We start from the raw sequence: 23,588 nt of genomic DNA, 5'->3' as shown, positions 1-23,588 counted from the left end.
GTCTCCCCACCCCAGGCAAGCTCAGCAAACCCGAGCAAATTTTTTCTTTCCTTCAAATGCAAGGGACTGAACAGTGGTTATGTATTGAAAGAAAATCCTGAGCAGCAGCACCTGATTCAGACACAATATAATTATTTTAAAATCCTAATCCTGAACTGCCAAGTTATCTACCAGGAATTCCTCTCCAGAAAAAGCCAGGCAGCTGTGCTGAACTGCACCCATAGAGGTTGATTTCTTTTATGTGATCCAAAGCTGAGAAGAGACCAAACATCTCTAAAGCTGACCCATGAGATGCAGGGTCTGCCCTGAAATGTGCTGCAAATTCCAGAGCCGCCAGGGAGGCACCCCCTGAGCCCCAGGCTGAGGAATCTCACTCCAGGATGTGCTCACCAGGACAGCTCTGCTTTGGCACAAAGCATCTTCTATACGGGAGGGAATTAGCTGAAAGACTCATTTCCTGCTCCCATGATCTGCTCTTAAAGCTCCCAATTCAGTGAAAGTGTTTCAAACTGGAGAGTTTGATTTGCTCACTCTCCTTCTCCAACGCAGCCTTTCCTGGACTCACACACAGTTAATGCTGTGAAATATTGATGCCTATCCAGAAATGAGAAGTGATGGAGCTGTTAGTTATACAAAATGAATTAAGGATCCCACAGAAATGAGTTTTGAATCCTTTTGATTTTGTACCTTTGGAACATGCTGCACCTGGACGGGCTCTGAAGGATAAGTGCCTGCTGTGCAGGACTGCTAAAAGCAGAGGAAATGGGGAAAAAAAGCCCATTAAGGTACAGAAATACCCATGAGCCACTTCTTTCAATATGCAACAGATAATGAATAAACTACCCTGTATTTTGTATTTATTTTTGTCAACAAAATCTAATCAAAGTTCATTTTTTTTAGAAACTCAATAGTTACATTAAATTAGATTACATAGAAAATTAAATCATAAATCCATGTAACTAGACCCTGCCTCTGTCTTGGTTGCTCCAAAACACAACTTTGCTCTCTTGAGCACCTCATTTAATTCTGGGAGGCTGAGCTTCCAAACTAGTTATGGATTTGATCATTGAATAACATGAAACAAGTAATTGTGTGGGGGAAAATTTATTATTTAATTAGGCCTTACTGGTAATCAATAGCAATCTATTAATTCAATAATTTGCATATCCCTTGTTTTTATGCGTGGCCACAAATTCTGTCAGCTTTTTTTTTTTTTTGAATTTATGAACTTTTTACCTTCACTATGCTAAAGGAGGTGCTCAAACTGTATGTGTTGAGCAGAGGAAACAACTGAGCAGTGGGAATGCCTGTCTGCCCTATGGAACTGACTGCAGGACAAGATTTAGTACTGAAAAAAAAGATGAGAAATGAAACAACAGGGCCTATTCTTCCCAGGATCCATGCACGATTCTCATAATTGTTAATAAAAGATACTAAATGGATATGCACTGAGAGGAGTTTATTAGAACATAATAAATACTGGTATTTTCCTTCTTTATTTGTATTTTAATTTTACTTTATAGTTATTATAACTGAACTTCTCCAGGTGAAGTGAAACATATTTAAAGAGAAAATAAAAAATGTTATATTGAATTATGCTTCATAGGTTATTTTCTCAAAATGCTATTTTTCATTCAGAATTATTGGATTTACACACATCACTAATAACTGTAGGCTTAAATTATACACTATATGAAATCAAAATATTACTATTGTAGGATCAAAAATGTTTGTAAAGGAATGGAAAAAGCCCCATTGATTTATTTCACATGTTTTCACAAGTGAGCTGAACCATTTATACCAGAGAAAAATCTTGCCCCAGACACCAAGGTTGTGCTACTTACATCAGGCTCAGACAATCGAAGACAGGTTATAAATTCATATTCTGCTGGATCATAATTCTGAATTTAACTTAGGGTGGCCTCACCAAAATGCACAATTGAAAGAATGGCTTTTGTTGAGCACAGACATGACTTATTTGCAGGGAAAAAAGGATTGATTAAATGCAGTGTGAACTGATGCACTCCTCAATCTGGGCAGGCTGACCACTCCCTAAAGATAAATCCCCTCCACCGGGGTGCTGGAAGGCCAGGTGAGGGAATTAGTGATATTACCTTTTCTATACCTTCTCAATGGGGAATTAATAAAGCTCATTCAGAGATCCATTTTTAAAAAAGTGTTACCTCTGGACATTATCTTTACTTCAAATACTAAAAATTATAATTGAAATCTGAGAAACTCAACATTCATGAAATCAGAGGAATTATTCATCATTAGAGATTTAACATCTTTACAAATAAGATCAAGACAATCATTCACATGAGCACTTTCCATCTGGTCTAGTTTATTTTCTTTCTAGTTTATTTTCTTTCAGCCTCTCACAGAGAGAATTCTGATCGCTGATGCCAGGCAGATGACATGAAATGAAGATTTCATGGTAGCAATGAAGGTGGTATCTCACAAAAAGTATAACTTTGCTCACATTTTCTGTCTGTAATCTCAGTTAAGGAGACAGTGTAATTGTTGATAGATTAATTTTGGGGTTTTCCCCAATTTATGTCAATTGTGGCATCATTACTAAAATACCCAGAGATGGTTTTTATTTACAGAACTCGCTATGCAGACGTTTAAATGATAATTTTTCTTTCCTTCAAAAGCAAGGGACTGAACAGTGGTTACGCATTGAAAGAAAATCCTGAGCACCAGCATCTGATTCAGAAATAGAATAATTTATTTTAAGAATCCTAATCCTGAACTGCCCAGTTATCTACCAGGAATTCCTCTCCAGAAAAAGGCAGGCAGCTGTGCTGAACTGCACCCATAGATGTTGATTTTTTTTATGTGATCCAAAGCTGAGAAAAGGCCAAACATCTCAACCTGATTTTAGCAGGTAACTGCCTACATTTATGGAAGAATCAGGCTATGTTTTGTGACTGTTCCTTTCACTTTTTAAAGGCACATCTCCTAACATTTGGTACGTGTGGGTGTGCCCAATCCACCTGGAGAGAGATTTGTGCCAAAGAGAAGGTTTGGGTGCATCTCCCTGCAGGGAGTGCTGCACCCCACCTGCCTGGCAAAGCAAGATGAGGATTTCTCAGAGGATTTCTCAGCAGCTGTCCCTGAAACTGCAAACCAGGCAGGCAGAGGGGAGTCCAGAGCTCCAAAACCCCCCCTGGCTGAGACCCTGCCCTGGGGAGTCCCAGCTGAGCTGCACTGCACAAGGGCAGGGTTTTACCCCATCCCTGCACACAAGGGAAAGGTCAGTGTAAAATGTGAGCACAGGAGCTGAGGATAAAGCTCCCTGAGACTGGATTTTAAGGGCATATTTCAAATTCTTTCAAAGGACAGCTTAGCTTTATGCAGTGAGCAGAGACCCGGCATGAGAGTGGCCTAAGTGGCACCCAAGCAGCTTTCAGGAGAGATGGGGCAAATGAGGCTTGAGAGATTCCCTGTTTTACTGGGAGTTTTGCTGTTTTGCAGGAAGCTCTTGGCTTGTCCAATGTGAGCATGATCTGAAACACACTGCAGTATCCTGAATTATTGGCTTTTTTTCTTTTTTTTAAAACAGTAAAAATATTACCTACTTTTCACCCTTGTCATCCTGTCTGGAGCTTGCTGAGCAAGTTTTATTCTATTATTTTAACCTTAGTTTTCCATTTCTAAATCACTTCAAGCAGAGACTTTAAGAAAGAAAGTCCTGCATGGGCTAACATGGTGCTGCCAGATCAAACTAAAATGGGCTAGGTCAGATATTCCTGTATTTCAGATGTGCTTTCCACAGATAACAGGGCAGTGTAACCACTTTCATGTGTCACAGGAACACAGGGCAAGGAAAGGCCACCATTCCCTTGCTATTACATGCAAAAATGTTACATACACTCCTTCTTTTTGACATTTTTAAGAAGCAAACTCCTCCAAGCTGTGCAGGCTCTTTGGGAATATGCAAGGGCAGCTTTAAGTACACACTTCTTTCCTTTTCAGAGGAGGAGATGACTTTCAGGGGAAAAATATGGAGCCAACTTTTTCCTTCTTGTTGCACTGATAAGGGACCCAGGGCTCTAGTGGGTGGCTGCCTTTGTCTGGCCAAAACTGGGTCAGCACCACACACAAAGAACCCTGATCCTGCCCTGTCACAGCATCCGGACACTGGAGCACCAAAGTTTAGCTCAGAGCAGTCAGCTGAAAATGCCCCTGGGCAAGAACACCCCATAAACCCAACCATGAACAGTTTGAATATTCAGGATTAATGCCTGCTTGTGGAAGGCACACATTGGCATGAGGCAGAAAAGTCTTGTCACATCCCTTCTAATCTGTGGTCAGCAAATGAATAATTTTCTGTGGATCTTGGGAAAAGCAGTACCTGGGAGGTAAGAATGTAACGACAAATGTGCAAAATCACATGAGATCAGAGCACAGTCACATCATGTTTCATTTTAAAGCATTATATTAACTTTAAGAAAGAGTTAGTCAGAAACCTATTTAGCTGAAATCTAGCTTTACAACACTTGCTTAATAAACAATTTTCACCTACTACAGAACAAAGAAAAACATCAAGTTACACATCTGAATTAAACAGGAATAATTTTGCACATTTCTTGGTGAGATACATTTTAGTTGAAAAACAATGTTTTGTAACAAAATTGGAAAAAAAGGAGAAACAAAACAAACTCAAATATTTCCTCTTTGATGAAGAGTTTTATAAGATATGAGACTGACAAAGAGAAGTATTATGGATGAGATGGAGCTTGAAAAGAAATTCATACACTAACCACACAAAAATTAATCAGACAGCCTTGACTGTGCTATTAATGATTTTAGATCTGATGCATGGGATTTCAAGAGGTTTTACATTTCAAGTACAATACAGTATTTGTAGGACCTGTACTCAAGAGTGGCATTTGATTGATTGTACATACTCTGAGACAGAGAATGCTTTAAATGCGAAACATATTGCTGTAACAGGGGAACAAAGAAGTGAAAGATACTTTCTAATTAAAACAGAGGATTTTTGATCCTAATCTCAGTCATTGTGGGGCAAATAAAGAGCAGCATGTCATGGATTTCTCAACACCCCTCCCTCTATTGTTTGGGTTTTTTTGGTCAAAACATGTCAATTCAATACAACAGCATTTCCAAAGGAGGTTTTGTTTTCACAAAGAAAAAGTTTTTGTTGTCAAATACTCAGTTATAGCATTTTCACAGGAAAATATTTCTACCTTTTTGCAAGAAATATTTTTTCATTTGGAAATGCAACTCTGTTTATTGAATAAAAAAAAAAGACTGATTTGTTCAAGATTCCTCTGTCATGCAAATAACTGAACATATATCAGAAAAAAAAAAAAAAGGGAAAAAAAAGAGGATATTTGAAAATCTTTTGTCAAAGCAGGAGCAGGCTGTCCTGGAGCTGCAGAGGGGCAGAATGAAGAGCACTGGCAGAGTTTAACCCTTTCCTGCAGGGATTAGTGAGGTCACCCAAGGTGATCACTGGGTTCCACTTGGAGCAGCTGCTGGCACAGCCCCGGGCTCTGCTGAGCCACCATGGGGCTGCTGGGGCTGGGACAGGCTGGGACAGGCACATCACCCTCCCAGGGACACTCCTGGCAGTGCTCACTCCCCTCCTGGCTCACAGAGCTGCAGGTTCCATGGTCCAGAATCGCAGACATCTTTTATGAAAAATCCTTTCCTTAGGATTTTTCCTCCTGAGAAGCTGAGAGGCCTCAGGAACAAAATGTAAACATTGATTATCTGCTGCTGTGGAATGCAACAGGTGCATCTGTGATTGGCTCATGTTGGATGTTTGTAATTAATGGCCAACACAGCCCAGCTGGCTCAGACACTCTGTCTGAGCCACAAAACTTGGTTATCATTCTTTCCTATTCTATTCTTAGCTAGCCTTCTGAGGGAATCCTTTCTTCTATTCCTTTAGTGCAGTTTTAATGTAATATATATCATAAAATAATAAATCAAGCCTTCTGAAACATGGAGTCAAATCCTCATCTCTTCCCTCAACCTGAAACCCCTGTGAACACTGTCACAGTCCAGCTCCCACTCACCAGATTTTGGGAGAGGAAACCCCTGGGGCTGAAGGGGAACGTGCCCAGCCAGGAGGAGCCGGATGTGGCCAGCAGAGCTGCAGGACTTTTAATATCTGCATGCCAAAGCAATTTAAACAAGCATTTGAACCCACTTACTTGCTTATTATAGTTTAATTTAGACAGTGTCAATATCTGTGACTAGCTCTGGGGATATTTTTGGAATTAAACTACCTAAAGAGAACATTCATCTAAGAAATCCATATGGCAGGAAAGAAGGGTAGAACTGCTAGCATGGAATAGTAAAATGTTCCTTTTCATCACCATTCTTTAACTCAAATCTCTGGAAATTTCATTTACTATCCTCATTTATACCAGCCTATTTTTAACAATGATTTTTTGGGTGATTTTTTTTGTTTGTTTGTTTGTTTAGGATTTTTATGTTTATAGACTATACAGACTATTCTGTGTTTGTACAGAGACAGAGGATTATATTGCTTTACAAGTCAGAGGTACAGCATGCCATGACATTCACTACTGGAAATTCAAAATAATCTAGATTCAGAACTATCATAATTCACTGCTAAAGAGAATCTTTCAAAAATTTCCGTCCCCATCCCTTCAGGGAACTTCACAACCCAGTATTTCTAGATCAGACTTCATTATCCAGGTCATCATTTCAATTTATCAGTGCCTTGGGGCCTTTGGTATTCACAGCTAGGATGGTGTTATGTCCATCAATCACTGGGCTGTTTCCACATTCACACTTTTCTTTCATCTTCTTCAGTCTTCAAAACAATCTCTTAAACTTTCCATGGGTATATGCTGGACACAGACACCTCTTACTTCTGTCACCTGTTTGAAGTACAGGAACTGATCTGTTCAAATTATGGGGGCCAAAAGAACTGTTTTCATTCTAGGCCCTGTATATTATTATTTGTTTTGAGGAAGGGTTTACAGATTTACCAGTGCCTCTTAAATCTATAAGCCCGGCAAACAAAATACCAATATGTTTTTTCTTTATTGTTCAGTCAAAAACTGAATGCTACATGTTATGAAGAGAAGTAAGGACCTGACAAAGCAAAGACTTATTACGACTTATTTTGCATTATAGAAAACACAGGTCAGGCCAAAGGACTGAAAGGGGATTTAGACCAACACAAGGCAGATTTTGAAAAAATTTTGAAGGAAAGGGCAGGAATTATTATTTTGACTCAGTGGAAACCATAGAGCTGGTAAAAGACTTCAAGGAAGGGAGGGAGAAACTATCTGGATGATCCTGCTGCTTCTCTGTCTCTGTAAGGGGCAGTATAATCCTAGCTTTGCAAATATACATCACTAACCCCAAACCACCCCAAACTAAATACAGTACTGAAATAGAAAGAAAATTTTGAGCTCAAACCAGACATAGCAGCCCTGAGACTACTGAATTTGCTGTACCAATTACCTGTCCACAATATTACATAGTCTCCAACCAAATACTATTAGTGTGGTTCTCAGAGTAATTCAAAGACACTGCTGCACTTTCTCAAATCATTTTTGGATGTCTCACAAGCTTCCAAGAGAATTATCATTCTTAAGGGTAAAGCACAGGAGACGATTTGTTCACATGTTTCAGTACAATCTGGTTTTCAAAAATTTGTTGCTTCCATGTCTTTTTGTATCTGAGTTTTTAGATTTGTTTAAAGGTAAGAAAAGTCTTCACATTTCTCAAACACCAGGTTTTTTTGTTCTTCTAAGAGAGCAAAAGAGGGTTTCTAGTACTTCACTAAACCAGGGCTCACTTGTGCTGGTCTGCAGGGAAAGAAGGCTGAGGCATCAAAAGCATTGCAGTTAGCAAATTTAATCCTTCCGATGCAATTAGTCTGCAATGAGATCTGATTAAATTTTAAGACTCAAACCTCAAGTCCAGTACTTTGGGTCAAGACATAAATAGACAAAGAGGATGAAAGAGAAGTCTGCTGTGGGCTTAAATGAGCCCTGGGCTCCACAGCTCAGGTTAAGATTTCTGAGGAATGCAAGCCAAGTGGATTGATTTAACACAGCATTAAAAAACATCTGGAAAAGAAAAATATGTACATCAAAAATAATCATGAGACAGTCTTCTCAGAGTAAAATAACCAGTGGAATGTGTGACATATAAAATGAGTTTCTGCACACATACCCACACTGCCACCATCAGCTTTGCTTTCTCATTTATTTAGGGGAACCTAAATTGGCAAACAGGCTCTTCCTTTCTCATGGATAACAGAGGAGGTGCTGAGCTGCTGGAGACTTCACCACTGCTGCAAAATAGAGGATGTGTTCATACCTGTTTGTGCAATGGACACTTGCTGTGCAATATTATCTTGTCTCTACAGATAAATTAGTTGCTTCATGCTCCTGCCAGCTTGATTTGTTTAGCCTTTACAGAGTACAGAATCCATGGAGTTTCTTGTGATTGAATCTCACGTAAAAGGTAAACCTGAGAGCTTATTCTACACTAAGCTATACATCCACCCAGGCAGCCAGAGCATTTGCTGACTTGATGATGAAAAGAAGGCTATAAAACATACCAGGGAAATCTTGAAACGTCGCTCACTTGACATAGCAATAAGAGCCCTGCATTAAGATGCAGAGCTGATTTCCCTGATCCATGAAATTGCCTGGATATTTAAGGCATTCTCAAACAGAACCAGCATGAAACTCACCCTCCATTCCTGGCACAAGGACACCGTGGGTTTTGTGTTCTCCAATAAAAAGAGAGCTCAAAATTGCAGAGATTAATAGTCTTTAAGGGAATACCTAAACACAATTTCCTCCCTTTCTCAAATAATAAGAAATAAGTATTCAAAACCTCTTGAATGCTAAAAGAAGGTTTTGCTTGATGACACACTGTTCAGGTGCCTGAGATGCTCAAGTTCTCTGTTGTGAGTGGTTCAAGAACCTCTCACAATAAAACAGTGTGCAATTCTGTGACCATCTTTGGAGAAGGACAATTGTTTCTCTCATAAACAGGTGACAGGGCTGGAATAGGTACAATAGGTGGAAAGCTATGAAAAATGTTATGAAGGAATATTTTGCCTTATTTTGCTGTCTGAGACTGGGGACATGGTTCAGAATTCCTTACCATGTGTACATTTCCAGCTGCTAAAGGGTGGGAAAAGACCCACCTATACTCACAAATAGTGGTGAACTGAGGGTCAGGTACAATTACTTCCAAAGACCCATCCAGTGAAAGCACAGTGAAGGGGAATTTGCCCTCAGCTGCCCTAGAACATTGACTGCGGGCTCTGCTACCTTGGATGCAAAGGAGGAACAGAGTACAGCAATAGTGAAACTACAGTTAGATCATTAACAGCTTCCCATTAGGTAAATAGAAAGGCTTTAACACAAAATGCACACAGCAGAAGCTTTCTCACCACCAAAAGGGACACATAACCCTGGCAGACAATCTTATCACTGATTTCTAGCCAAAATCACATAGAAAAGGTCTTCTCCCTCCAACCTGCTGCATGCATTGCACATATGATTTTCAGCATCTCCATTGCTAAGACAGACCTGAGACTCATATTCAGGTTCAAGATTTTTCTCGTTCATGGATTATCATTTCTTCTTGTGGACAAAGAAGGAGAATTCCTTAATCTTTTTCAGACTAAATTTCTCAGATTTTGTCTTCAGCTAGGCCGATAGCTCTTTCTATTTTGTAGTAAAATTTTGTACTGAGCAATTGAAAAGTAAATACTCCTCTGCTTCCTGTATTTCTGTTCCTCCATAACACATGCAGTATTTATTTATATATTTATACAGGTACACAGAATTACAAAAAATACAACTGGAAAAGACTCTTGAAACCATCTGGTATGTAACCCCATTCAAAGCAGAATCAGCTACACCTAATTAGCTCCTGAGATACGCTTGCCTACCCTACTTAAACAGTCTCCACAAACTCCCTTGGATATTTGTGATGTTTTGCTATTTTTACTTTTAGAATGTTTTTCTAATGTTTGGTCTGTTCCAGAAATTTTAATTAAAAGCTCTCTCAGAGGAGACTGGATTATTGTGGATTCTCATACATGAAAAGAAAACCCCAAATAAATCCACATCCAGAAACATGACACATTGAATTTAAGGTTCATAAATTGTTTGTAGGTCACATAGGTGTTGTTTCAAGCTTTGTGATTCAGAAAAGTTTAAATGAAACCAGCTATTTATGTATCCACCCTGTTGTTCACTTAAAAGAAGATCTTGATCACAGTAATTTCTTTCCTGATTGAAGTTTTGAAAGCTCTAAATTCTCTGAAGAAAATAGTTGTTGGCATTTTTGGATGATAAACATCCCAAAGCGATGATGATAAATTACAGTGTTGCCCAATGATGCAGAAAAGTAGAGAATTTAAACTGATAACCTCTGATTTATGAATACACACTCATAATTGCAAAGTCTAGGGGTTCAAAGTTGTAAGCATTGGGTCATTTTCATCTCAGTGTTTATTAAAAGTGTGAGAAGGAGGCATGAAGGGTGGCTGCCATTTTGTAATAAACACTTAAAGCTCTTTGTTTCCAGTACAAACCCAAAGCAATACAGAACTTTCTGCCTTTTTAAGGCCTACATAAGCATTTGTTACTGTTCACAGTCACAGAAGATGGGAATTTTTACATCTTTGCTCACTCATATAAATAATTCCTCTCACATATAACCATTCCTCTATACCTTTTCTTAGTAGAGAGAAAAACACTCGTCCAAATTATTAAAATAAATCCTCAGTTTTTCTTCATAATCATACTGGTGATAATAACAAAATTTATTCACAAGTATTTTTTTTAACTTACTATTTCACCTATCAACAGACCCTGCCAGTGAAACCCACCCAATGCACTCAAAGTCATGAGTCAAGGAATCTGTTTTGTCACAATACAGAAATAAATCATGTTACATTCCTTCATCACATCCCAAGTTTCATGATATTCTAATTTCTTCTTCTCTCTCCCTATTACCTCTCTGTTAAATATTCAAAGCAGGCAGCAAATGGCAGAAGGAAAAATAAGGTCAATTCAGCAAATTGAAAAAAAAAGCAAAATGTTCCTATCCACCATCATTCAGTTGTTACAGTTATCTTAATCAACTCAAACAGGTTCTCTGAGACATCTAATTTGATTTTACAAAGTGCTAACCCATAGCTATATTTGACTTTCCTCTGATTCCAAATGTAAAAAATAGTCTTTATCTAACGTTGAGGCATATCATCTAATACACACGCAATTGCATTTGCATTATGAGGCAGTGAAACATGGCTGGAGAGACATCTTGGATGTTATCTGCGTTATTACTCAAGTGGAGAATATAATCATAAATCCTTCTCTTCCCTTCCGCCCTCCCACCTTTTTTTTTTGGAAGTACACTTAAAATCTGGGTTTTAGCTTCACTGGGCCCATTACATTTGAACTTCAGTAACAAGAATGTGATATGAATACACTGAGAGAAAGCATAGACAAAAGGTATATTTTCATAATGTGGTTCAGTTTAACTGTTCCTACAATTAGCTACAACTCATTAGGCAATAAACAGAAAAACAAAGAGATCCTGAATGGAAGGGCAATATTTTCTCCATAAAACAAACAAAAAACATAACCAGATGCCTTTTTCATGAGGCTTTCCTTGCATAAATACACCCAGCAGCATAGAAAAGATATTTTCTTGATTGAAAATTTTTGTCCAGGAAGCAAACGTGTAAACATTAGCTAGTGCAATTTCAATAAAAAGTATTTACTGCTATTGTACACTTGGGATTTTTTGATCTCAAGGATAAAGTAACACTACAGCAATGCACTGCAGATGACGAGCTTTGATCTTTTATTAGTTCCTATAATTGTGTCTTAATTTGTATTCTGCATAATGAGCACTCACCTTCACTGTTTGTCCAGCTTCAGGGCCATCCTGTAAGCAAAGGGAAAAGTCTCAGGTTAGAGGATATAACAAGGATCACACAGGATTTCAGAAATCTTACTCAATAATCATTTACATCAATTACAGTCTGTTAAATTAGCATGTTTTTCCTGAGGACTATTCAACACTAAGTCTTTGGACAAAGCTTCTTTTCATATGAAACCCCAGCAAAGAGGGAAACTATCTCATATCACAAAAACAACAGTTTCTATTTTTCATTTTTTCAGATTATGTTTTTCAATAGGTAGCAATAGATTTCTGATCCTTGTGAACATAAAATCACACACGGAAGTAAGAATTTAATCAAACTGTGCTTGCTTAAATTCTGATTCTAATGAATGGGCTTAGTCTCCTGGTTTGCTTTAAACAGAGTTCATTTTTGGTACAAAAACACCCAGCACAAACAACTGAAAGGTCAGAATTTATAATGTATTTACATGGCTACAGCTCTCTGCTGCATATAAATATCTGTGAGGAGGGATCACCTATCTCCAGTGTGTGCAGTGGGTTGTGTGTGCAACAGGGGCTGTGGCTGCCTTCTCTAGAGTTCAACCCTGCCAACACTTCTTTGAAAGAGGAATATTTCCTGAAATACTCACAAACAAGCACAGCATTTGAGAGTGTTTGCTGGCTTTATCCAAGGTTTTGCAGTAATTAATTAACCGCACTTTCCCACTGGTTTCCTCTTTAGATTTCTCAATGGCAAATCTGGAAGACTGCAATGCAGTTATTTGGCTTCTTGTCGGTTATTGCTGTTATTTTGCATTTAATGCCACTTGAAGTTCCTTTTGTGATTGGGCTGGGGAAAAAGGCTGAAAGCTTGATAAAACAAACCATTAAACCTTTCTTAGCTGACTGTTTTACCAACCTGGATGGAGAAGGTGAGAGAGGTGCCACAGAAGTGTTTCTCCACCACGCTGCCGACCCTTTGCGCCGTACGGAACAAATCAGCCACTTCCTCGGGACGCAGGTCACGGAAACGCTCCACCGGCCGCAGGGGACACACAAGGACATCTGAGGGGGCCATGTCAAGGCTCAAACACAAAGCTGAGTGGACCAGAACTGTGGGAACCCAGGATGTTCCTCTGGCTGCCCTGGAGGACTCGAGACCCTGTCAGGGAGCTCAGAGACCTTGCCACAGAGCCCAAGACCCCTGTGCCTTTGATTTAGCCCTTGGAAAAAACAATTACCAACCTTTATAGGAAGAATTACAAGCCATGAAAGTTTAAGTAGAAGGATAGTGAATTTATCACAGAGTGGAAAAATAGATTTTTGGGGTTTTTAGAACGGAGGTTCAGGGGGCAAGATGGAGCAATCTGGGCATGTCCTGCCTTTCTCCTTCTTCTTGGCCTCCATCTTCTGCTGTGATGCTGGCACTTATAGATTGGTTTAGAGTAGAAGCTCACTGTCTAACATAGGTGATAGGTATTGGAAAGTTATTGTAAATATTGTACATGTGGTTTTTAGTATAAAAAGATACCACCCCAGGAAAGGCAGAGTGCCTCGGACTGTCTTGCTGAGCGGACCTCGGTGGGTCAGGAGAAAGAATTTTATAGATAAGATATAATAAACAACCTTGAGAATGAGAAATGAAGAGCTCCGACTCCTTCTTTGACCACTGGGCTAGGAAAAGAGACTTTCTAATGTTTCTCAGCGTCACTCTGACCAGCTAGAGACCCCGAGACATAACAGTCTCAATCCCCAGCCTGGAACCTGGTTCTGATCACCCTTGAATCGCCTGAGCTCTTCCTCTCTGGTGACACAGCAAGAGCATCAGAAACACAGGGCTCATTACAGGGAATTGTATGATGCTCTGTTCAGAATTCTTTTCCTCAAACCCCTCAGATATGGATAAAATTAATAAGGCTTTTGTGCTATACTGAGACCTTAAAAGGAAAGCAGATTTTTCACAGACTCAAATTTACCATCTCAATGGAGAAATGCTGGTATTTATCTCCTGTGAAAACCAGAGACATTTTCTTTTGTGATTAAAAATGGAGGAAAGCCAAAGAAATTTAAGAGGGCTTTGGATGTGTTGTCTGAGACAGCAGTTTACAATGCTTTTCCCCATATGTGATATATATTTTTGAAAATCTTGATCTGACACCTCTAATTTTAGGCACCTAAATATGACAAGCTGGCACTATGCTGATCATAGCAGTTCACTTATTTATACACATTATTTACAATTCACAAGGAATGCTCACCTGTTGTAACTATAACATGTTTTTAAAATAGATTAAGATAATTAAGACTATTTCTTTTTAAGCACAGTGTTCACAATCCTGTAAATATACTTTGATTTAATTCTACCTCGGTGACTATGATTTGACAGTCAGTGAAATGAAGCTATAAACTAAATAATGGAAGTACACAGATGCTGCTGACAGTCATCTGATCTGCTGTGTTCACAGTAATTAATAATTGCTATGATTCCTCACTTGAAAGTCAATTATGCAGCATATTAATATGGTCCAGAATTCTTAGCAGAGCCTCAGTTGTGTAGATCCAACAAGCAAGTACTTGATTCTCATTTCAATTCCCTGCAGACAGGATTCTTTGCTGACTTACAGAATAGAATTTGCAGATTGAAGACCTTAAAGTAACCTTTAACATCACTTGAACTTTCATGACCAAAGGCTATGAAAATTATTTTTTCCAGTATTAAAATAAGTATTCAAAAGACTATTTGAAGAAAATTAAGTTCCATGCCATTGTATTACAGTCATCTCTATTTTTACTGCATCTTGAAGCCTGCAGGTGTTCAGGAATATTCTGTATAATCCAGGAAAGGTAACTAGGAGCTGCTCTGCAGTTAACAGGTTCACAAAAAGGTTACATCAACCTGATTGTCAAGAACCATGTGAGACATTTGAAATAAGGAGAGATTAATACATGTGAAAGATCAATTATTTCCATAAGCACAGAGACAACATGTTTACATACACCAAGGCTGTATTATAAGAATCACACCTATCATTCTGATAGGACAGAAAACCAGACATTTTCTCAAAGTAAAGATGTAGTGGCAGGTTTTGATCATTTTTCTAAATCCAGATGAGAACAGACGAGTCTGTAATGGATATTTGCTATAGTGGGAGCAGAATTGAGCAAGCTCTACCTGTAGCAGCTCCCAAGAGAACAGGAGGAGACTGGTCCCAGCTGTGGGTGCTAATCTGCTTTGAAAATCTGTCTCTCAGGGGTTTTTTGTACAGAATCAGCTATGCCACCCCTGTTTTCCTTTTTGCTTGTTACAGCTTATGTTATTAACATTTAAGAAAGGAGAAAAATATATTTAGAAAGCAGGTACTTGGAAACAAAACAATCCTGGCTGGATACAAAACCCCTAGTTTTGTGGAGTTTTAGTCCTGCAATTCTGTGTCCCTTGGTAAATTACCAGGCATAGTAAACCCCTTGTAATTCAGTTGTGCCTTCCCAGTGCATTGTACAGAGAACATCCATAAATGATGCTATTGGCTAAACTTGGGGCCCAAGGGAAGAGCTGCAAAGTTGATTGGCAGACCTGATTTCCATACCAGGAATAAAGGAATAGAAAAACTAATTAATTTTACTCATAAGAAGGAAATCCATGTCAACACTAAAACAGGAAAAAGGACATTCATTTAATCTGAGTTCATTTTTCCAAAGGAGAGAAGGGAAGCTTGTACCCTTAGGGCATCTGATACTTAAGTAGATAATTATCCCTCTTCTGCAGCACTGCTTTATTATCATGGCTCAATGAACCATTTATAAATGAAGAATTTCCCCTCACTTACCTCTAGCAAAACTGCTGCTTACATTAAGACAAGTTTCCTTTTCTCCTTTCGAGTTTTCCCCAGCAGCGTCTCACCCTCTCAGACTCGCGCACGCCTCACCAGCAATTGTTTGTTCTCTACTTAGCTCAGGGCCACAGCCACAATTTTTGCATTAATGCTGGTTTCTACAATCTGATGTTAGCACTGTGCTGTTTGCCACTGCAATGGGTTGTGGAAAACGTGAGGCAAACAGTTCTTGGGAGAGCTTTTGTTTCCATGGCTCATTGCAGAGGGAGCGATGGCTGGTTCTGGCCAAGACAGGACAGATTTTCTCTTAATTTGATCACTAACCTGCACTGCCATTTTGCAAGTTCTCTGTATTTCTCTTCGTCTCTCCTCTTCCATACATCATCTGTCTTATCTGCTTAGACAGCACTTGCCAGCTGGTGCAGTGGAGGTTTCTCATTAACCAAGAACATCTCTGCTCATGTGGGGCCCCCAGTGCTCCTGCAGCACCTAATGCTGCACCTGTGGCATTCCTCAAAAAGGACTTGCACTTCCTCCTTACATTACCAAAACTCATTTATAACCCAAACTAGATCTTAGCTATATTTCTGTCTCGGAATTTGATAAATAATTCAAAGGCACAATCATAGAATGGAGCATCTTCTCTGAACTTTCCATCATTTCAAAATAATTCTACAAAGAATAATGATAGAAATTCTGAATCAGAGCTACATTAACATGAGAATGTAATTAGGACAACATTCAAGTTATATTTAACTATGAATATATTAAAAGGAAAATGTTAGAATGAATTCATGAATTCGAGGTCATTAGGAAAACAACCATCCACTGCAACTTTAAATCATAGTTTTTAACTAAAGTTTTTGACACTAGGATAGTTTTTAATTTTATACCTTGTTTGATTTTAAGCTGTACACCTGTTCTATTCACCTCAGAATTCTTACTAAGTTTAAAATTAGATAAACTGTTCACTGCTTTCTACAATAACCCACTGCAAACCCTGCTATGAAACCACTTCAGGTGATCATGTATTAAAATGTGACAGAAAGTGAGTCTGTGCTTATGTTTATGTGCAATTACTCCTTAGACTGAAGCATCCACTCCCATCTGAGATGCCTCAGGGTATCCAGCTGCCACTCCAGAAGGACAGGAGTCTCCCATATGCCCTACACCATAACATCATAACTCAGGTGGGACCCCTGAGTCCTCCTGGGCTGTCTGAAATGGCCACAGGTGCCTGTGTGTGTCCAAGAGCCCCCTGTAACAGTGGCTCAGCAGGACAAGGTGCTGCCACCCAGCACAGACGTGCTGCAGCACTGCTGACAGCATTCTAACTTCAGAAAGTTTGAACTTTAGCTTTCCTCTCTCTAAGCACTGTAATTAATAAGTTTTTGATTTCTTCATTCATTCTGAACTGCTACTGACTGATGAAGTTTCTATTTTTAAGCTTTGATGTGCACAGCTGTTATTTCCTTCAAGTTCTCTGAGTCAGTCCACATCACCAGAGTACATGCAATTTAATATGTCAGCTTCTCCATTTTAGGGAGTGAAAAACCTTTGCACCTTATTTTAATCTGTAACAACTGTTTCTCTCTCTCTAAATCTTGCAGAAGTCTCTCAACAGCCTTCTTTCTCTCCCTAACACCTGAATATGCATACACAAATCAATCTGTGTTGGAAAAATCCCTCTTGGATTTGTGGATTGAAGGATGTGCTCACCCTGAGGATTTTGGGGCATGACTGAAAAGTGAGCACGTGCTAACTGCACGCTGGCTTTGAGCTGATCAGAGAGAGAAAAATCAAATTCTACGAGAAAATCAAAACTCCTGGCCAACATCTGCATGGTGACCACTTCAAATGTAATTTTCCTTCCACTAATTCCCACAGAGTGAAGGCTGAAATTCAAAGGCTCAGCAGTAATTTTTATTTGCTTTATATAGATTTTGACTCAGAAGCTTAAATTATTGTAATTGTGTATTTAAAGCCTAGGCCAAGCTCTCTGTTCACTTCAATGGGACTCCACTCAACCCCACAAAGTGCCTATTATAAATTTTCACACATAACTATCAAGGTACACACATTCTGTAGTTCTGAAATGTTGGAAAAATGGCCTTTGGGGGGGTCAAAAAAGAAAGAAAACCAAAAAAAAGAAATCCCAAAGAGGTTACAATTCCTTTTATGTGACAAGCTTTAGAGCTAAACACAGCTTTTTCCTGGTTAAGTCCATTAATTTGCTATATAGAAACATACTTTCAGTTTTGACTCTTGTTTTATTCCTGAATTTGAACTTCAAACAGAACAATTCAAAGCTTTAAAAAGGAAAAAATTAAAGGCTCTCCAGGTACTGACACTCTAACAATAGGAATAAAGTTCTTTTTTTTCTCTTTGTCTTTTTGAGGAGCCACTTAAAAACATTAAAATTGACAGGTTTTCTTAATATGTGAGGCTTTAAAAGAACAAAATACAAGGGAAAAAAGGCAAAATATCTGAAAGTGAAAGGGTAATTGCTACTTTATGAAGCTCCTGGGTTTCACCAATATTGTTAGCTTTCTATACCATTTGTTATAAAATTTTTTAACTTAGGAAGATTATTTATTTTCACACAGTCAGGAATTCATAGCTCACATTAGAATAGAAACATTTCCCATTTCATTAAACAGTCTTCCCTCTCACAAGAGGGAGTGCAAGAGTCAACATCTACAAAACAACAGCAAACCAGAACAACAGCAAACCAAACAACCAAGCAGCAAACAACAACAACCAAAACTCCCCACAAAAACAACAAAAGATTTTAATGACAAAAAGTCAAAATCTCCAAAATAAAATCCCTAAAAGTTTAAAATAAAATCTCCAAAAGTTTAAGAAGTCTTAAACATGTATTTTTAGCATTCTAGTTTTTACATAAAAAGTGTTTTAGTTAATACTCAAAATTTTCCTTAATGATTTAATTTTGGGAAACACCTCAAAAACTACTTTTTCATTGATATTTCGGTTTTGACTAACTGGTTTTCATTAAAAAAACTGTCCTGAACTATAGAGAATATTCCTGCATGCATTTCATAAGCTCAGGTAAGTGACTTAAAGCCCAGCAGCCTCTGCTCTCCCTCCAGGCTGAACACACCTCAGTCACTCACAGAGCAGCCCCCAACTGGGATTTCCTCCTGCCCTGGGAATGGCGGCTGTGCTCACTTTGGGATCAATGCAGATGGGATATTGCCACCATCTCTTGGTACCAAGAGCTGGGTGGGGATGGGAGATGTCCCGCGGGAACCAGCCCAGCCCTCAGTGAGCAGGGAGGGCACTGCCTTGGGGGGGTGCTGGGAGCTCAGGGGCTGGGAGAACCAGCTGCAGAAAACTGTAATAAATGATTATTTCCAACTATTTCATGCATCTGCAGGAAAGAACCCTTCTGCACACCCCTAGGCTGATGGGAATGCAGAAATAATGTGCCGTGGGGGGCAGAGGGAGGGATGATTCTCTTCTTACACTGTTTTACATGAATTTGCATCAAGAGCCCCAAGCAGAGAGAATCACACAGACAAAGCTTCAGGTACTAAAACCCACCACAATGTCTCCAGATTCAGCTGAGGAGTGTGGGCAGGGGTATTAAATTCATCATTGCATCTAAGCAGAACTTTGCTTTGTTCAAAAAGCTCTAATTGCTCAGAGAAAGAAATCCCAAAGCTCTGAAAAAACACAGGAGAATGCATGACTAATAAAATTAATATAACTGAAAAACAACTGCCAGTCATTTATCTTTTTTCTGCCCTTGAACAATTCTTCAAATTTTGAAGGCTATGGGAGCAATTTCTCTGTGTGAGGAAAACAATAATGGTTTCAGAGATGCTGCTTAGAGGAGGAGTTAGGAAGGAAGAGAACACTGAAGTAGCACACACTTGTACACACAGAGGGCATCAAAAAAGCCTTTAAAAATTAATCAAATGCATATTTTGCTTCATTGCAACAATATGTCAAGGCACCCATTCAGTTCCCAGTAAACCCAGATAATAAGGACATCCATAAACCTGTAGCAATGCAAAACCTGACATCTCCCCCAGCCCAGAACAAGCCTTATTCAGAAAGATGGAGGGGCTGACTTTAGGGAGGAAATCTGTGGAGGTGTCTGGATCAAGAGTAAGTATCTCATAATAGGAAAGCATGAAGGAGAACTCTTTAATGGATTTTACATGTAGAACTGTATTTAAATACATGTTAGAGGAGTGCCTTGGTACAATATGGGAAATAGCAGTACCTCACAGAGTTTGCTAGTTTGGGAAAAAACAACTCTGAACAATAAAGATGATTAAGAACCAATGCAAATGCAATAAAGTTACAATGAAAACTTAAAAATTGCTTCAGACTATTAAACCCACATACAACTTTTTTATATATTGCTCTGCTACATATTAGCATTAATAAAAAAAAGCCATAAAGATAAGACAAATTATCTAAACAATTTGATCTTGATAAGGCAGCTCAGTACATGTTTACACTAATGCAGAAGATCAGATTTATGCAATATATCAGAGAACTAGTGGTTCCACTAGAACAAAGAACAATCACTGCAAATCTTTGACATGGATCTCTCCACACTATGAGAAGTACACTCTTTGAAGACCACATTGCAGCTTTTATACAGAGGGGTTTTTATTCTACTTGATCTTCTCACCCCACTGAAAGGACTTAAAATAACTTTTCATGTCAGTGAAACATGCAATAGTTCCAAGAAAAGAACAATAAACATTACTTTTAAAAGTCAATACATCTAATTTAAATATAGATATGGCTTATTAATTTAAATATAGATAAGGGTTATAGTCTGAATCTTGCTAGATAGCACAGCAAAGTACAAAGTCCTGCTACACAAAGTACAGTGACTCCACAAGACACAGGGCCACAGTGGGGAAATGTGAGATTCAGAACTGCTCACTTTTCATTTAAACAAGTCTTTCATATATTTGATATTCCCTTTAAATGCCTTTAGGGTATGTCAAGTAGGTCAACTAAAAGCTCAGTTCCTCATAGCAAGTGGTATTTTACTGCAGGATTTGTCCTTTTCTGCTGGGTCCTGGCCTCGGGGACAGCCTGGGGCAGGAGCAGGTACCAAAGTGGAACCACAGAGAGAGCAGCTCAGGGACTTTGTGGCTCAGAAACCACCTCTGATCCAAGTCCCATCTGGTGGAAATTTACTCAAGGTTTAAACTTACATTTGTAACAGGAATCGCGACCACATTCCTAGAGTCACAGCAAGCTTCTGATCTTGGAAGGCCCAAAAGCAATAAATAACCAGGGACCAACACAGAAATGCAGAAATTCCAATATAGAAGGATGTCATCTCTAACTGCTGTGGTGCTCTGGGATCCTGTAAAGAAATCCTGCTGTACAGCAGCCCATCCCAGCTAAGAAATACATCTTTATTGCTCCAGTTGATGCATCCTTTTTCTAAATGGATGACAAAACTGGTCACAATTACATGAAGCTATCAATGCCCCTATAGCAATTATAAATGTACAAGACCACTGAAATAAACAGCCACACCCAAAGCTGACAGCAGAGACCAAACAACATTTGGGGTGCACCAGTCAAAAATCATGGTTTTGGTCTAAATATTGGAGTGATGGCATTTGTCATAGTAACTGATTTGTTCATGCAAAGCTACTCAGCAGCTACAAGCCTTGTCCAAATGACCTGCGCCACCAGAAAAATTCAATTTACCAAAATAACCCTGCTGGAATTATAACATTTTAACATGCCATTGCAATGCCTCATTTCAAACAGAGAAAGTGAGTTTGTGATCCAACCCCTCCACCTGAGAATATTGTGAGAAAATGCTTCAGCATTTGGTCTTAATTAAGGCTGCAGCACCATCATATTCAAAAACTAAGGTGATCATTATGAAGCTATATTCTAGGTCATGATTCAGGAGCTATAATGAGGGAATAACTAATTACTAAATATTAGTTATGATAAATTTACTTTCTTGAAATTTATTGGATGCCATATACCAGACAATAAGTTTTCCTGGAAACAAGATTTTACACGGTAGAAAGATACCACATAATGTGGGAATTAAGGTTCTGTACAAACTATAAGCATTTAGTGACATTTTTGTCTATGGCACTCAAAAGTAAAATATTTTTTCTGTTTTGGGCATCTATGGTGGGTGACAGTAGTAAATTAATCAGATTAATAATTGGTGAATCACCCTGGGATATCTCTCACCTAATTTTGAAGGCAAATTGGTTTGACCAGAGTAAACCGGTGCATCTGGAACTGTGAAAAGCCAGATCTTTATTGGCAGTTTTGAAGTACTGCTTCGGAAGTTTCATTTCATCCTCTTCTGTTTCCTCCAGAGTTAAGTCAAGGAAGGTCCTGTTAGACTTGAAGAGGTTGAAAACAGCTCTACTTTCTCCAAATACCTATCAATGCAATGATTAAGAGCTTCCCATGTACTCTTTGTAGCTCTGCACCAACTTTATGCTGAGAGAAAGACAAACCTGTAGCAGCACATCCAGACCAACAGTGCCTTCATTCTGTAACCACTGAAGCATCAGCTGGAGCAATGCAGTACAAGATCAATTACCAGAGCATCACAGGGGACAACAAATATGTCTGGATAACCAAGGTTTCAGGTAATTAAGGCAATTTTGAATGTAATTTATAGATAATGAGAAACATGAATAACAGGGAGTTTTGGAAAACTGAATTTGGATAATTCAGGCTATCTTACACTAAGTATTCCTCAAAGAATTCCATGAGAGTAGGAGGAACCTAAATTACTACACCCCTTGCAGGTATGGCTTAGCCCTCTGTTAAAGCATCAGCATCTTTAGGAACAGTGCAAAAAATTACAGAATCTTCTGTCTCCCTTGTGAAAGAGCCATTCATAACACATGCATGACAGAGAGACAAACTATAATATCTCTGCCCTGCAATATCACATCTTTGATGTGATAAATGTCCCAGTGTATTTTCATCACTTCCTTTGAATCTTAAAATTGCAAAGTCCATGATAATGGATGTGCATCTCTACTGCATTGGCCACTGTTGAAGTGGATGTAGTAGAGAAATGACTTTCCAAGTAAGAGAGTTGATTACTGGCTTTGTAAATTTAAATTTCTTTGCTGTTTAGCAGGACTACAGAGAGCAGCCCTGTTAGCACCCACAGGAGTTCTGCAGCATTCACCAGAGAGGCCCAGGTGCACACACACCCCTCTGTGTGTCAGGAGACCCTTGCAAACATTGACAGCTGCATGACAAGGACACTGAAAGGGTAAACAAGGGAAAGCAAGTGGGGGCTGACACTGGTACTTCAGAAGGAAAAGGGATAGAGCAATAGTCTCTTCTGTAGTTTATGTCTCTGGGGATTAAAACCACAAGCGCAGCTAAGCAGGGAATCAACCCTCACTCAGCTGCAGTAGAAAGGTGGGGTGGAAATATCAAAGACCCTGTATATCATTTAAGCAGAGACTAAGAGGCAGCTCAACATGAAAAGAAATTATTTTAAGCCACTATTCTTTAGCTACTTAATTTTGACAACTTATTTCATACCTGCTTTAACACAAAAAGCCTGGAGTCGATGAGAAGGTTCAAAGAGAGGGTGTGTGTCAGGACAAAATGCTCCCAAAGGTGCATTTTTCTTCACCTGCCAGGGAGTCAGTTTTGAGAAAGTCATACTTAAGGGCTGAGAAAATGTAAAACAGATGTGGAGTACATCTTCAACACGAAACTATCCGTACAGAGCACTCCTTTTAATACAAAATAAAACTCAAGCAGAGATGCTAAAACATAGCTTACAAAGCACCCGAGACAATGAAAGCTGTAAAGGAGGGGGGAATCAGAAAGTAG

At 38.9% G+C, this 23,588-nt stretch overlaps 1 protein-coding gene across 1 annotated transcript in view; it reads right to left on the bottom strand.

The window, feature by feature from the left end:
• Positions 1 to 23,588, bottom strand: part of FHIT (fragile histidine triad diadenosine triphosphatase) — a 516,263-nt gene that overhangs the window by 123,739 nt on the left and 368,936 nt on the right. Inside the window, exons 4-5 of the mRNA XM_054280974.1 lie at positions 12,827 to 12,972; positions 11,920 to 11,949 (exon numbers count right to left, since the gene is read on the bottom strand). Of these exons, the coding sequence (XP_054136949.1) occupies positions 11,920 to 11,949; positions 12,827 to 12,972 (176 nt within the window). The remainder of the gene's footprint in view (positions 1 to 11,919; positions 11,950 to 12,826; positions 12,973 to 23,588) is intronic.

This window comes from Melozone crissalis, unplaced genomic scaffold (assembly GCF_028551555.1).
Source record: "Melozone crissalis strain CALT ecotype California unplaced genomic scaffold, PUWL_Pcris_2 ptg000029l_1, whole genome shotgun sequence".
Lineage (NCBI taxonomy): Eukaryota > Metazoa > Chordata > Aves > Passeriformes > Passerellidae > Melozone > Melozone crissalis.
Note: the sequence above shows the minus strand (reverse complement) of the source record. Positions and strands in the feature narration are given on the sequence as shown.